Source organism: Lytechinus variegatus, chromosome 10 (assembly GCF_018143015.1).
Source record: "Lytechinus variegatus isolate NC3 chromosome 10, Lvar_3.0, whole genome shotgun sequence".
Lineage (NCBI taxonomy): Eukaryota > Metazoa > Echinodermata > Echinoidea > Temnopleuroida > Toxopneustidae > Lytechinus > Lytechinus variegatus.
The window spans coordinates 12,701,679-12,719,322 of NC_054749.1; the positions used below are offsets into that span (position 1 = coordinate 12,701,679).

The 17,644-nt window shown below is 36.1% G+C and overlaps 1 protein-coding gene across 2 annotated transcripts in view; it reads left to right on the forward strand.

Annotated features, from left to right (window-relative positions):
* The window catches only part of LOC121423289 (transmembrane channel-like protein 7), a 63,930-nt gene that overhangs the window by 21,872 nt on the left and 24,414 nt on the right, over positions 1-17,644 (forward strand). For both annotated transcript variants that reach the window (XM_041618624.1, XM_041618623.1), the window contains exon 3: positions 12,632-12,701. In XM_041618624.1, the coding sequence (XP_041474558.1) occupies positions 12,632-12,701 (70 nt within the window). The remainder of the gene's footprint in view (positions 1-12,631; positions 12,702-17,644) is intronic.

Below are 17,644 nucleotides of genomic sequence, written 5' to 3' on the forward strand. Positions count from 1 at the left end.
TTAAATAAGTAAAAAATTATGCATATTTGATCACTTTTTGCATAAATATTTATTAGAGTGAATCCATCAAAATCTACAATTACATAACAGATTCTAGAATAGTGGTAAAATTTGACAATCTTTTTCATATAATATGATGACAGTTATTCACATGAGGTTTACATAATTTTCCATTCATTCCATTTAGCATTAGGTGAGGGTGTTGTTCAAATGGCCACCAACGATGAAATAGTACAGTCAATGTGGCTGCCAAAACTTCCGAAAAATTGAGCCTGTGGATTACGTAAATAAGAATGATGCATATATAATTACTTTTTTTGCATAAAAGCGTGAAGCCTTTAAAATCTACAATTATATTCCGTACAAACAAGATTGCTGCAAAATTTGTTTTTAAACAGAATCTATTTGCTCATTAACATTTAAATGGGTGTAAATTTTACATTTTTTTTCATTAATTATTGTGAAGAAAGTTATTCAAGAGATGCATTATGTGTTATTCATTTAATTTAACGACAAGAGGTGAAGGCATGCACTAAATGGCCGCCAATATATCAAATAGTGTAAATGAGCCTGTTAGTTTTTCAAAGAAATATTCATGAGGCACATTTGACAACCTTTCGTTTCAGTTTCGCGTGAAATTATTTTTGAAAAGAATATACAAGCGTTATCCATGCTTATTTGTTAATTTGTTTTAAGATGCAATGAAAATATGTTCAGAAGACCCTTAAGGAATCCTTCCAAACCACTCGAAGAGCACTGATGGTTTTAGTTTCATCATGACTCATTCTTGGTAATTTACTGCTAATACGAATCATTTATATTTGTGTACCATCATTAATCTTCACAATCGCTCATATCACTGCACTCTGAAAAGTCCTCGCCTTCATTTTCAATGAAAAGTTCCTCCACATCTTCCGGCATTATTGCTTGTATCCACTTCGGTTCCATCTCTTCATTCCAACCATTAGCACAAGCATCTGTGCCTACGTAATCTGCTTTGCCTGCTGAACGCCATTCTCTAGCTATGAAATGCGCTCGAAGCTTGTGAAGTTGCAATGTTTGGAGACAGGGGGGTAGCAATGCTATGTCTATCACTTTTTGCTCCCTCGTCAACTTTCGGTCGAAAATGGCATGCCTTGCTTCATTGACGTTCTTGGTCTTTACCCCGTATAGCAGTGATACGTATTCATCAAGTTCCTGTGACACCTGTGATATGAGAACTTCTGACGCTCCAAGAAGGCAGAACGTTTCAACAAACCTGGGTTTATTCTCCAACAACTTCCAACACATCTTCTTGCCCTTGCGAAAGAAAGCAGAGTTGTAGTCATTACCAGTAAATGCATGAAACCCTACAAGACATAACTTTTGAGATGCTGTCAAATCAATGTCACTGAGTTTGAATGCCTTTCTGTGTTTTCCAGTGTTTGAGTCAAGGATGACCCTGTCCCCATTCTTATCAAAATATGAGAGGGCAATGACAGCAATGTCTGTGTCTCCAGAATGTGATCTAATTATTGCTATTCCTTCATCATTTCTCCTCAGGGCGTGGTCTGCATGCAGAACAACCTTTGTGTCTGCTTCTTCCTGACTGCTCCTAAGATCTGGAACCAACACAACATCATCTTTAGAACTACAAGGATGCACTCTCTATAGGAGGAATGGTAGATGCTGTCACACCCTAGGTCACGAAGTATGCCCTCTTTTTGTTCTATCAGCACATCATGAACAATTTCGATCATTCTAGTCTTGTTTTCGCCATTGGATAGAAATTTGTTAAAGTCCCGTGGCAGCTTGGAATACTTGGAGCTAACGATGACCTTAGGAGCCATTCCTCTCTTGTTTCTTTCAGTGGTCTTAATACTCTGTGGCAAGTATGAATCAGCAACAATATCTATTCGCTTGTACCCTTTGGGGATGCTGGCGAATATTTTTCTGGCAAGACCTTCATATGTGTCAGGAAAAGATGTGAATGTCCTGATAAGGGCCATCAGGTCAACAACGTAAGCAATAACATGTTCTTTTGCTGGCAAAACACTCTCAGGTTCCATTGTGTCTTTTGCGTTGTTCTCAACCAGAATGTCCATCAGTGCACTCTTCTGTGTCATTCGTCTTGTCCCATCGGCATTCCCAAGACTTAGTGGAACAGGGGTTAGAGGATACTCTAGAGCTTTCTTGAAGTCAACAATTCTGCCGTGCTTTGTGGAAGTTGCAAGAAGCTTCCCCAATACATCTCGATTAGCTTCAATTACTTTGACCTTTCCCTGGGCCTGCAGATGAACTTTCTTTCCACTATTAGAAAACAATGTAAGCTTGTTGCGTTTGATAGGATCATGAAACTTCACTCCTTCTGTCTTGAGCCTGTCCTTTACAAATGTTTCATGTGCCGACCTGCCGTTTGGAAGAACTTGCAATATTGCGTCAGCAATGATCCTGTTGACAGGCATTCCAGAGCTCAGATTGTATATTTCTTCTTTATCTAAGCTAAGATCAAATGGGTTCATGTATTCAGTGGTCATGACATCAACTAACTTCTGCACCTTCATTTCAGATGAGAGGATGTAAGATGGTCGGGCTTGTTTATATGTATCTCCTTCAGGTTCAGCTTTGGAAAATGCTCGCAAAGATGCTGTATTTTCTGCTTGATGTGCTCGATTCAAGGTCCATTTCAGGATTGACTTATCATCTGTGGAGAATGACTTTATACCACCTGCAACTTTGGCATCTCTGTTGATGGTCTGTTCTCCACGTTGATCTATTGCTGTTCGCAACGCATATCTGCCTTGACCTTGTACTGATAGCCCTTTCACTTCAATCAACTGACGATTGCCAGGGTATAGAGACTCGATATTCTCCATGCACTTTGCATAGTAGCTTCCATACCTAGCATAGTTGGTCTTATTGAGACCAAAGTAGAATGGCAACATGAACTCCCATCCATATCTTCTGAGGTCATAGTTGTTCTCTTGAACTGCAGTGTGATGCAGGTGCTGACATTTCATCAGGTCCAGGTAATACATTAACCAAAACTGAGCTGTTCTTCCGTGAGCTCCTTCACGCACAGCTGACCGGAAGTTCTCGTAATCATTAAGAAATTGCTGGTTCTCCTCATCATGAAGTATATCATTCAAAGTCTTGGTAGCGTCCACACTCATCAAGGAATCAGGAATAAGGGCATTCGATTGGTCAAGGAATGATTTCAGAAGCAATCTCTCCAGAGCTTCATGGAACAGATTGTGAATTGCCCAGCAGCGGTTGTAGTGAGTACCACTTACAATTCCATTCAGACAACCAGAGGAGCATATATCTGCTTGAAAAATTATGTCTTCAAAGCCAGATCCAGTAATCAGATTTCCAATCACTGCAAAATTCTCCTTCATGAAGTGGAAATCACCCAAATGTAGCATCACATTCTTGAATTTCAGAGGGAAATTCCACAAGAGCTTGTATGCAGTCATTGCAGCTCCGACATCCATGGTGACATTGACATATGGCATGTTTACCTCGGTACAAAGTTGCTGAAGGAACAAGAACAACCTGTAGATTGTTCCATAATCCGTTATTGGTGTTGTCATTGGTGGGAGATATGTTTCGCATGTCCTTTTTACCAAGATGTCAGAAACCCTATTTCTCATTTTCATCAACCACCCGGAGAACATTGGCAGTGATTGATCTCTGGATGCTAAGAGCCTCAAGATACTCCACACTAACATCGCCTTATTGACTTTCGCAACTTCACTTTCATCAATTCTTTGACTAACCATGTTTTGAAACAGTGTTGGCTCTTTCTTTGAATCGACTCTCGGCTTTTCTGCTTGTAGGGGTTGGTCAGTGGACAGGGATCTTTGCTTGATATCTTTGGTGACATTTGTTCTTTTTGCTTGGACAATGTGCAAAGGTTCCCCTTCTTGAAAGGCAACAATGTTTGTAATATCGAGTACAGCCTTCTTTGAAATCGTATCTCGATGCATGTTGAAATTATCTGCCCAAAATATGGTAAGAACTGGGTCATCATCGACTGGTTTGATAGGCAATGAAGCTCCTTGAAGTGACATTTCTTGAGCTGCTCTTGCTTCTGCGGTTTCAATACTACAAACAACATTATAGTCCAAAGAGTGGCCTAGATGTGACAGAATGTGAATGGGTGTCTTTTGTCCAGTCAGGTTATGCATTCCCATTCCAACAAGAAAGTGTTTTAAAGTAAGTACTTTGCCTTTTGTCACTCCGTGGATGAGATCATTTGAGTAAGAACGCACAAGTAGGTTGACCCTTTCTTGATTTGGGTGTCCAGGTGCGCACAGAAGGGTCTCCAGAAATGTCCGTACTTGACTTGGCATACTTTCTTCTTGTTGTTCTAGTTCAACTACAGACGGTGGCCAAGACAGATCGGGTAATTGATCTGCATAACTCTGAATGTCTTCTCTAAGATATTTGGCTGCAAGATTGATAATGATATCTTTGTTTTTTATTGTTGTTGTTTCACTCAGCCCCTTTGCATTGATTATGATTTCAGGGTTTATGCGATCAATTGCTACAAATTTGATAACATCTCCAAAACACCCTTGTACTCTCTGCTTAAGTTTATTCCTATACCTTGTGTCACCCTCATGCCCATCGCTATATATTTCATGTACCCTTGCCATAGATACCGCCTGATTAAGATCAATTACCGTTTCTTGGATAAATGCCTTAGTAGCTTCAAAATTACCATGTGTTTCTTCAACTGTATCTGAGATTTCATCATTACACTCTCTTACATACTCCTTGTAGCATATGTCATGCATTTGAAATTCTTTGACGATTAAATCAACATCCCTCAAATGAAACAACATATCTTTGTCATTTATTCTTTCAGCTTGGCATATGATCTTTGTCTCAGCCGATTTTGTTCTGAGCAAGCGACATGGTGTCATTTTCCCTTTTACTCTCTTGTTGACACATTTACAAAAGAAACAGTGCTTGGGAAATATTGACCTTGGGTTTTCTACTTTACTCATTCGGCGAGGCCGGTGTTCAACCTCATTTCTTTCATTTTTTTCTTTTTTCTTCGACTTTGAAATAAAGAGAGTAAATTTCTTGTAGCATGGAGTCATATGGACACCCGAAATGCCAGGCTGAAACAGTAGAGCATTGTTCTTCATGCCAATTTTCACCTTTCCATTTCTCTCTTAGTTCCTTTGCTTCAGTTATTCTGGCAAATGTTTTTTCAGTCAAGGCTACTACGGTGCTATACTTTGTGTCTGATTGGTAGTGGACAACACACTCTAAGCATTGATGAGGGGCTTCCATTTCCTCATTTAGTGGTAAATACCTGTGTGAAAAATGAACACATTTTTGGTTTAAAGAAGTTTTACAATACTTTCAGATATCAAATTTGTTATGTAAATTTAAAGCTTCATTTGTAATTAATCATGTCAAAAGCATCACATATTTTCGTTAAATCTACCAATTGTAAGTACATAACTTTCTTAAGTATTGACTAATCGTGTTTGTTAGGGCCTTGTTTTCCAAACAAACTCTTCATAAGTATTTTGTATTGTTACAGCCTTCGTTAAAAAGTACAAATAAATGAAGAAATAAAAGTTTGATACATTAATGCGTTAATCAAATGATGTATTTATATTCAGAAAAAAATAATTAAATGAATCAAGGCTGATTGAACAATACTGCATGCCATATATCGCTCTGTCAGTGTAACATAAAAATATGGTTAGTTGTAAAGTAAAACAAATATGAATACACTCACCGAAAATATTCCAATCAAGACAAAGTGCTGGAATAAACTTACATCAAGTGTTAATTGAGAGATTGATGAGAACAAATGAACTCAGGTTAAGCTCTTATTATAATGTCTCTTGAAATAAAATGAACAATAGTTGAATAAGTAGAACATGCAACAAATTAAAACAAATAGAAACATACAACTTTTTAACAAATTTTAAATCATGCTTTGATAGAACTTGAAAACCTTTGTGATGAAACAATTCAAAATACCTTTACTTCTGCAAAAAAAATCTTGGCTATTTTGCTTTATCTTGAAAACTCTACACGTAGATACAAACTGTTAAGAGAATGATCAAATGATAGAGTTAAACAAGTAGTTATTACTCTCATCTTAATTATATTTCCACACCTGATTGTTTAAGGAATAATTTACTGCAGAGCATACCAGTTGCAGATATTTCCATTACAAAATAAAACTTTTCATTTCTATGCTATTAACTTGCATTTAAATATTTTTAAAGGTAGCAATCTTTTCAATTTTCAGATTGACCCAGACCCTATTTATTTCATTTTTTTTCTTCGTTGGGGAGTGAAAGGAAATGATCAAAAGCACCCATCTAAGTAAATATCTTGTAAAAAACCTGTCATCATAAATAATGTAAAAAGATTCTCAAATTTACACCAATTACAACATTTATGATCACTTTAATAACAATATTTGCAGTCATTTCGAATAGCGCCCTTAATTTTTTACCAATTATTAATCATTCTTGTATGATTGTACATTGTATTGAGTTCACCCTTATACATATTATTCAGAAAGTGATAAAACATGCATCACTTTCAGTTATGTAACCCGAAGAGTAAATTTTTCTGAAAATTTGGCGGCCATTTTGAAAAAAGCGCCCTCACGGGTTAAGGTTCAGGATACAGACTGTTTACCCAGTACATTCTTATTCAGCGTAAAAACTGGTCTAAAAAAGCACCATGCGAAAATGTTAACCTTCTCAGAGTGACACCTCGCTCAATTATATGACCCAAATACTAATATCAGTAAACCGTATACTAACATGCGTGTAGACTCTATAGTGTACAAAAACCGACATTTCTGAAATTTGATTTTTCAAGTTTAAGACATTATAAGTTTACAAAAAATAATGACATGCAATTGAAATTTTGTCCAAGTAATAAATATATATTGGTTAAGTTTTCTACAAAATTTCAAGGCTATTGCTTTATTCGTCTTAGATATATTTAAAATAAAGTATTTTCAAAATTTTCAATTTTCGGGAAATAATGTAAAAAAATGAAGTTGTCTACGTGAAATCTCAGCCAAATGACCTATTTATCCCTCATAAATAGTATCAAACTGTAGGAAATTTATTTATCTATCATATGACACTAATTTTGAGGCAATTGAATGCTTATGTCGAAATCTATGTAGGAAAATCCAAATTTTCTTAAAATTTGGCGGCCATTTTGAAAAAAGCGCCCTCACAGATTAATTTTCAAGATACAGCCTGTTTACCTCATATATTCGTATTCAGCATAAAAAACTGGTCTAGAAGCACTATATGAAAATTTCTCCTTCTCCAAGTGGCACCTCGCTCAGTTATAACCCGGACTATATGCCTTTCAAGGTTCTCTCACAGTACAGTTGGACTTGTATGGTTCTATTTTGTTTCATTATATTTTCGCTTTTCATTTGCATAGATTTTTATTTCCTTTATAAAATTTGTGTAAACACCCCCCAGGTCTTTTGTCGTATTAAAAGTCTGTATGTTTTGGGTTTGAGTAGACTGTTTTGTACACATACCTGTATGAATATTGCCAGCAATGTACATACATTTGAGGTCCATGATAAGTGTCATGCTCTGACAGACTAAAAAAAAATCTATGAACTCCATATTGACCCAAACTGTATTATAAATTGAGTTCTATTTTTCATTTCCTTTCACTATTGTGTTGCCTGAAAGTATACTTGATTTTTGTTATTTCAATATTTCATTAATGTGGTCGAGAATGATATTTGTGCATCAACCTCTATTACATGTAGATAACATCATGTACCTGTAAAAAACATTAGGGACCAATGGGTGAGCCTGAAAATACATTTGTCAGAAATTCATGTCTTCAGAGCATTCTTTGTAGACATTGCAAAATGTTCAAACAGAAAAGGTAGTAAAAATGTAATAATGAACATGAAAATATTGGGGTAAGCTTTCATGATTATGAGTTCATCTCCTCTGTGTACTACAGTCTGTAGTTTTGTGAAACACTACCCTGTGGCACACTTCAAGTAGGGTGATATCTTATCAAGACTCTTGTTCTTTGTTTATCAATCACGTTGAAGTTAATATTTCATTTCTGGTTTACATGTACTGTACATTATACATTGAGTCATTCATATCAAACAAGACGTACCGTGTTCGCGCAGTTTGGAATTTGTGTTGTCCATAGATCTGTAGTTAATGGATGTTCTTTATAATGTCAGTATTGAAACTCTCTGAGCTAAGAACAACAACCAGTGAAATTGATAAATTAATTGGAAATTACATGCAAATGGATCCGTACTACTGAGACCATGGGTATCCGTAGGATCAATGTGAAGCCAGTGGATGATAGTGACGATGACATCAGCATGACATCACAAACCATGTCTCAGTCACAGAGAAACTTAGTGGGGAAAAATCGAAAGTGGATCAGGTATTAAAGGCAGCTATTAATAACAGAAAACTGTTTTTTGCGTAAAATGGACTACATGTACATGTACATTGTACTTGTATTCTGTGAATTACTCATAAATTGTATGCTTTCAGTTTGTTGCTGACAGTATGAAAAGTGATTCCTTGCATTTTTTCGACAATATGTTGTAGAGTACAGTTTGCATAAAGGTAGCAGTGTCCATCTTTTGCAGTTTTAGGCTCCAAAGGACTGTTATAAAGTACATTTTTGCCATGGATTCTGTAAAAGAAGTCAAAGAATACCCTCACAATGATCTTGATATTAAAGCTATTAGTTCAAGTTGATTGCAAATTTTTCTGTGGAGAGCTCTCCAACAGAGTTTACATAATTTACGTTACAAGAATTTTCAGTTTTCCACATAATACTTGAAAAAATATAAAATTGAACTTTTATCCTTCGATGGTGTTTTGTTGAAGTTATGTTTTTTTTTAAAGTGAATTTGTAAATAGTTAAAAATAAAATCCAATGAATATTGCACACTTTACTTGGAAGATGATGGGATTACAGTCAGGGGGGGGGGTTAATTCTACCTACATGTACAGTACATGTATGTGCCACACCAAAAACGAAAATAGGGGGCTCTGGAACTAAACTTTGGTCTTAGGATCTACAATTGGCAGAAATGCAATGCTCTGGAAAGGAGTGAGCATCATATGCATGCAATTTGTCATGATGTTTCTGCACAATGAACTGATCAGCGGTCTCCAAATTGTCGTGCAGAGCATTGACTGTCCGTTGAATGCAGTCAATTGATCCCGGGGGGGCCACTTCCACTCACGAGTGGATACCATGCGTGACCATGGGGTCTCGAAAAGCACCCTAAACACGTAATTTCCATATTCTGAAAATGCACCCCTTAACAAGTATTGCCGTGTGAAACCCTACCCTTAACAAGTATTGGAAACAAAACGATACTCTTTGCAAATATTCCCTGAAATGAACCCCTAAACAAGTACAGGAATGTTTTATTGTTACGGGTCCTTCGCTCGTCTGCTTTACCTTATTTGGTTTAGTACGACCCCACCTTCTGCACCTCGCGCAAATCGGACTCTAAACACGAAGTGTTGGGGCAAAAAGGACATCCTTTATAAAACATTTTAATTTTGTTTTATCATCCCCGCAAATTCGACCCTAAACACGTAATCTTCCTAGCGAATTAGATACCCTTTTTTCATTATTTTTGTGTTTTTGACACCCTTTTCACGTTACGTACGTAACGTGCCCTGTCGTGAAAAAGACATCCTTTTTACGTGTTTTTTTGGTAGCGCATGGTATCCACTCGTCAATGTAAGTGGCCCCCCCGGGCAATTGATGGCATTTTGGCACTGAGCTGCTCCAAGTATGAGCGGGCACTGGAATGAGAAAGCAAATGAAAGTGAGGGTCTTTGGAACTGGGAATTTCTTTAGCTTTCTTAATTGGTGATGCTCTGCAATATGACCGGTGTACATGTAGTGTGAAACTGCAAGTGAACAAAACCATGGTGAATTTAATTTATTGCATTTTCTTGAACTTTTAAAAGAACAGCTTTAAAAATGGACTGGGATGTTGGTTTTTATATTTTTTATTGAGTTTGGGCCTACAAAAACAGAAAGTGCGGGTAGAAGTTCAAGAGTACATGTATCTTTTTATAGTGAAAAGTAATATATTATACACATGTATTTGGTTTAATATGTTCAGTCATAAGCTATGATTGTACATGTTGAACTTGAATGAATGTTAAGCTGTTGGCAACTGATTTTATAATCCAGGTAGGCTTTGCGCAGTGCCACAGAGTCCATCTGGATAGTAATAATTCCGTGCAGTATTCTGAACTGGAGTTTGATGCAAACTCTGATCTTAAGTTTTGGTATAACTACGGCAAACCAATCAGGACAAAAAAAACAGTATAGGTTCAATTATTATTGGTACATGTATGATGATGACAGTGGAGTAAGACCAGAGTTCAAACATACAACGTAATAAAAATTTTGACATATTATGGCTTCCAATAACTTTTGATAGCAAAGAGCTTTTACATGTATAAAAGATCACTCTTTGCTCTGTGGACTACATGTACATGTATGGGCAATAAGAATATGGACCAATATGATTTAATGTGTTTGAAACTTGTGCTGTTAACTTAAAGGCGAATGAGCCAGATAACTCGAGCATTATCCGAGGGTGATGTTCGTGTGGAGTTACCTGGCAGCAACATGGGTACAGCGAGAAGGAGACCATCGGTCGCTGACTTTGTGGACATGATGGATGAAAATGAACAAATTGAGTTCTTGTGAGTCTTCTCTCATTGTCGGCATGAGAATGACAGGGTTGGTGTTCTTTTTCAAGGTTTTGTACCCTGCCCTAGTCACACGCACCTCTGCATGGTTCTATGGTGGTATTTCTCATCAGATTCAGAATCATCTTCTGAAATATTTATTATTTTTGTGTGAGCTGCTTGTTTGGATGCAACAGATGTGTATATTTTGTATTATTTTGATGAAACAATTCTATGGAGAACTCCATGAATATAATTGTTATGCAATGAGACTGCTAATTATATCATTTACTCAATTTCTGTTTTGGGAAATTTATATGAAATTACAATTCAATTTTTCTCTAGGGTGCAAATTGATGTATGTGTACATGTATTAGTGATCCTCAGTGCTATTGGCAAGGAAAGTGGGAATGTGATATCTTCATTCAACTCATTGCATACAGAAGTTTCACCAAAATAAATTCATTCCCTTGCTTGAACATTTTGTGTGTGTGTGTTAGACAATTAGTTTTACTATATTTTTACATATTGATATTAAGATCATCAGCCCGGATTACCCATTTGAGTCTCATTGCTCTTGGAATGTCAGCTTTAATTAATCCGCAAGAAGAGATGGAATATATTTATTGAAATGAAATTTAATTAATAAGAGTGTTAAGTGTGTTGTGTTCTTTGTCTGCAGCATTGCCACTAGATAAGTCTTTTTCCGAGTACAAAAGAGCGACATTTCCATTTACGACTGATTGCATTCATGCATGGTGTGAATTATATTTGTATTGAAAATTTTTAATTAATTATAAATAAAAGTTCTGAAAATGCAGGCTTTGTTGAAAATGTAATTAAAACTAATGTTAATGAATGATGAAGATGATGAGTATTGCATGTTTTATACACCTGTAACCATTTTCTTCCCCCATCATCATCACAATCAACAATATTTTTATTATTATTTTGTTGTTTATAATGTACCTGGGCCACGCTGCATAAAAGTTAAAGGACAAGTCCACCCTAAGAAAAAGATGACTTGAATAAAAAGAGATAAATCCAACAGCTCCTTAACATAACGCTGAAATTTCATCAAAATGGGATGTAAAATAAGAAAGTTATGATATTTTAAAGTTTTGCTTAAATTCACTAAACAGTTATACACCCAGTCACTGTCGGTATGCAAATGAGTGAACTGATGACATCACTCACTCACTATTTTTTTCCTATTTCAAAATATGAAAAATGAAATATTCTAATTTTCTCCTCATTGTCCTGTGAAACAAAGTTTTATTTTCCCTAAACTTGTCGAATTACCAAATGTTGTTTAACATTTTATGGTTCAGTCAGATTGGTCCTTATTTTCAAATCTGTAAAAATAGAAAATTATTGTATAATTCAAACAAAAAACAAAAGAAATAGTGAGTTAGGGACATCATCAATTCTCTCATTTGCATGTGACTAAAATTGTGCATATAACTTTTTTTGTGAAAAATAGCGAAACTTTAAAATGTCGTGACTTTCTTATATCTGATTTTGATGAAATTTTCAGCATTATGCTTGTCTGATTTTTCTCTATGGATCCAAATCAACATTTTCTGAGGAGGACTTGACATTTTAACTTTGTCATCAAATGGTAACTACCATGGTAACAGTGCTCATCAGCCAATCAAAATCAAGGATTCTGTGAAAGTTACCAAGTTTACTGTAATAGTAACTTTTATTAAATGAGAGCCCTGGTCATGAAGCAACATAAATTTCCATAAAGGTGGTGATGCTTTTGACGGACATGTTCTGGAAATCATGGACCTAAGTCCATGACTGAGGTGAGCATGTATAATAATAAATCAAGTGAAAATGTTTTGCATCATTAATATGTTAAATAAGTAACAACCCCCTCTGTAATTGTTTCCTTTATCTTGTAGGAATAAATATGGAAAGGGTAAGCTGAAAGCACTCTCTGGGTGGAAGGCATTTAAGTACAATGTTGCATTGGTAAGTTGAAGTTCAAGGCTTGAACTACATTCTGTTTTAATTCAACTCGGTTCTAAAAGTGTGGTTTAACTGTGGATAGCCAATTGCGACCCAAATCTTGTCAGTATATGATGTAGATCATTTGACACTCAAATCATTCACAGCTACATCTGAATGAAAATTTGAATAATTTTCTGTGTTGTTAAAACATGAGAGAAAAACACAGTAAACATTGTTATTATTCAACCGACATAATATATATTACATCAGAAAAATTACAGTATACAAACTTGCGAAGAAATTGGGAGTGGCAAGTGGGTCACAGGGCACAAAAGTGAAATTCAGCACTGTTGCCTGGAGGCATGTGCCCCCATACATGTCTCTCCAATGGACATAAAGAGACATTTAATAAAACAAGATTGTCCATGAAATGTAATATTTTTGTCTTCCAGTTTTAGTACAGAGTTTTGACTGACCATGGCCTGTAAATTTAAGCCTCTCCAATGGACATAAAGAGACATAAAATAAAACAAGATTGTACATGAAATGTAATATTTTTGTCTTCCAATTTTAGTACAGAGTTTTGACTGGCCATGGCCTGTATACTTAAACCAGGGGGCCGTTTCATAAAGCTGTTCGTAAGTTAAGAGCGACTTTAAGAACGACTGGTGAACCTTTCTTACGTGCTAAACCATCACCAATGGTGTATTGCATTTGCCAAAAGAAAGGATCACCAGTCGTTCTTAAAGTCGCTCTTATCTTACGAACAGCTTTATGAAACACCCCCACCAGACTTCATTGTATGTCCCTTTAATAGGCCTACTCAGTCTACCAAAGTTCAAGGTCAAGTCCACCTCAGAAAAATGTTGGTTTGAGTCAATAGAGAAAAATCAGGCAAGCACAATGCTGAAAATTTCATCAAAATCGGATGTAAGATAAGAAAGTTATTATATTTTAAAGTTTCACTTATTTTTCACAAAATAGTTATATGCACAATTTAGTCACATAATAATAATATACTAATTTATATAGCGCAGAAACTATGTGCATATATTCTACTGCGCTGCAATTTAGAGCTGGTGAAATGCTTGAAAAACAGAATTAGAAAAAGGGGGTAAAGGAAATGTATGGGAGTTATTTGAACAGATAGGTTTTCAATTTAAGTTTGAACGTTTTTATTGATGGACAGGATCTCACAACATACGGCAAACCATTCCATAACTTTGGGGCTGCACAGGCAAAAGCGCGATCTCCCAAAGTTATCTTTGTATTACGAGCGGGGATGTGAAGGAGCAAATTATCGTTAGAACTACGCAGGTTGTGAGAGTGTCTGTGAACTTTTCTTTGTAAAAGCTCAGAAATGTAACTGGGGGCTTGACCACTTAGTGCCTTGTATACAATTAGTCACATGCAATTGATGCAAATGAAAGATTTCCCTCACTCACTATTTCTTTTGTTTTTTATTGTTTGAATTATACAATATTTCAGTTTTTATAGATTTGACAGTAAGGACCAACTTGACTGATCAATAAAATGTTAAACAATGGTAATTCCACATGTTCAGGGAGAAATAAATCTTTGTTTCACAGATAAATGGGTAGAAAATATGTCATAATAAAATACAAAGGAAATAGTGAGCGATGTCATCAGTTCCCTCATTTGCATACCAAATCCCGGTCCGAAACCGTCCCGGCAACTTCAAAATTTCCTTATCGGGATCCCGGCTCGTCCCGAATCCCGAAACATATCTCCACGCACAAATGCAATCCAAAACACTGCGCACTGGCGGTGCACCAGACAGTCAAAGCATAGAACTATTAACTGTTAGCTCCATGGTCAAAGTGTGCATGCCACCACCGCAAATTGTAAACATTCACTCAAAACGTGGGGAAAATAATGATGAGACAGTCAAAGCGTGCCACCACCGCAAACTGTAAACATTAATGACCACTGACATGACCCGAATTATGTTTAAGTCGACCCAGATGCTGATCTGACAGTCCAATAACACACGTGTCAGTGCCACTGATCTGTGGTCGGTGCGCACGTGGTTGACAGTTAAAAGCAAATTGCGTCAGTGCGCCTGTGGCCCTAGCTAGCCCGGAATTTTAACTTTCAGTTTCACTCTCTCTCCCTCTCTCGTAACTCTGAACAGTATGATATCACCAAGGAGATATCTCCTTGATATCACTACTACTGAGAAAAGTGAATACTATCTTATCAGAGAAGCTTATTTGGAAATTTACACAAGATTCGTCCCGGCGGCCGGCACTTCGCATCAAAACAACAAACTCATTTATTCTTTAATCATGAATTACTTTCGATCGAGAAAACATTATTTGAATAGATACTCAGACTATTCACAGTAAAAAAAATATTTTGAACAACTATTTAAATATTAAGAAACATTGTTTAAGCCAGTCAATATACAACTGTTTTTAAACTATTAAACCAATAGAATTTTTTTAAAACTTTAAACAGTTTGTTTTTAAATATTTTTTGCAATTTCCAACGATATCATTTAAAACTGTTAATATCATTGATAATTTGTTTGATGCATTTAACAACATATTTTTACAACATATAGGGTATGATATGACTTTCAAAACAATGTTGTTTCAAAGTTTAAACAACGCCACTTTAAACATCGCCAATTCTAACAGCGTTTTGGTACAATTTTATAATTTAAGTCGAAATATATCTAGGAGAAATGATTTGACCATAGAGCTATTAACAGCTCCATGATTTGACCGACTGGTTTGCAATTGTAAACATCAAGTCAACAGATGACAGATGGTCCCCAGTCGTGAACGACCAAGCACTTCCCGTAACCCCCCCCCCTTCTCTCTCTCTCTCTCCCGGCTCTAACCAGCTGAAACATGATGCGCATTCGTCTAGTTGTTATTTGCAAACCCTTTCGCAAAAAATACCCCAACAAATACAATCATCACAAAATTAATGGCGACTTTTTTTAAATGACTAAATTTGCAAATACTCATAGATCATCATCGTCAATTGTTAGTAAATTATTTCATGATAAATTCACTAGTCCATACATATCGTAGCAGATTCAACTCGAAAGTATGGGGTAAATGAATGACTCAGTAAAACGAACTGAGGTGAAAGAGGTCTGCACATGAGACTATACAGTAGACGATTGTTGTCTGCGTAGATCTCTCGGAGCCGTGTGCAAAGCTAGATTGCGTGCATGCTCATGAGATCGACGAGTACAGATTGCGTAATATTTCGAGATGCATGTGCACACAGCCATTTGAAACTAAATTGTTCTCTCGTATTTCGTAAGTACAATTACTAATTAGGGAAATATTACAACATGAATTTGGCCATTATTGATTTTATTTTCCTGCCGGGATACGGTCTAAGTTGATTGATCCCGGAACCGTCTCGGAACCGTCTCAGAGCCTCAGACCGCCGGGAATTCATCCCGATCCCGGACCGACTGACAACACTACATCTATTTCTGGTACATTGATGTAAAACTTATCTTTGTAAAATCATGAAATCTTAGGTCAAAATTGATAATTCTGATGATCACTTAATACACAGAAATACATGTGTGTGGGACAGTGTATTATTATTGACTAGCAGCAATTACCCGTGGCAGCACAGGGGGTAGGAGTCATTTTTCTTTATCAAAGTGTGTGGGGGGGAGGGGAGGGGGTGACATTCTTGTATGTACAGCTAGACTGCCTATTTACACTGAAAGCCGAGCAGTTTAGTGATGAAATATATTTAGACAACTGATTTATAGCAGACTTCTCTTTCAATATAGATAGGAGGTTCAATTAAGTTAAGCATCTTGGGTTGAACTGGAGGAAGAACTTCAATAATCATTACAGAGTGAAATCCAAATCTAACTATAAAATGGAAAAATGTATTAGAACACGGTGTATTCAGTAAGCAGTCAAGAGGCAATTATTGTGATATAGAAATGTTATGATTACATGTATTGGGTCGGAAATAAATATGTAAGTACATTGCACATGTACCTTACAATGCACATTAGACTGCAGTTGTTTGTAATTTTTAAATTAAAGGTTGCTCAATCATATATAAGTATGGCAGGATGTCGAAAAGAAGTGAGAGTGAGAGAAAGGGGGGGGGGTTGATAAAATGAGTGAGACAGAAACAGTGGTGGGAAAAATGAGTCAGACAGACAGTGAGGAAAATGAGAGACAGAGAATGGGAAAATGAGAGACAGAGGGGAAAATGAAAGAGACCCACACGGGGAAAATGAATGAGAGAGAGAGATAGTGGGGAAAATGAGAGAGACAGTGGGAAAATCAGAGAGAGAGATGAAGAGAGAGATAGAGAAATTAAAGAATACAAAAGAGCGAGATAGAGAGAGAGAAAAGGTTTTAGATGTTAATTGTGATAAAAAGATAAGATTTGTATGGCTTACATGGGCATTTTTTTACTGGTGGATCAAATAGTTATGCATTGAAATAATTGATAAAAATCTTAGAAAGTACACTGTAAATGTAGTATGGAATTATTGTGTCTTTTAAAAGTTATATGGGCATCTTCACTGATTATAATTTCATTCAAATAAATAACAATATTGATACGTGTATGTTAGATTATGTCTTTTTTCATAAAAATATCATGTTAATCAAAGGCAAGATATGCTACAACAGTATACAGATGAAAAGATCATAATATTAGAGATGGCATAATGCATAAGGTCCCGTATGTCTGTTATACACGGTATTGGCGGTTGAAGCGACAAACCATTTTTACACTGTATTATTCATATCTACGTTTTTAATAAACATCTACATACATGTACAGCAGAGTTTTGTAGAATACATGTCAAACAAAATATGTGTAGCAAAAAAATGCCAGTGTTGCCAATTTGCAGAAGAAAATCTGATCAAATTTGCCTTTAAATAAAAGGGTTAATAGCAAATCTATTTAAGACAATTTTAATTTTGGGTTTTGGA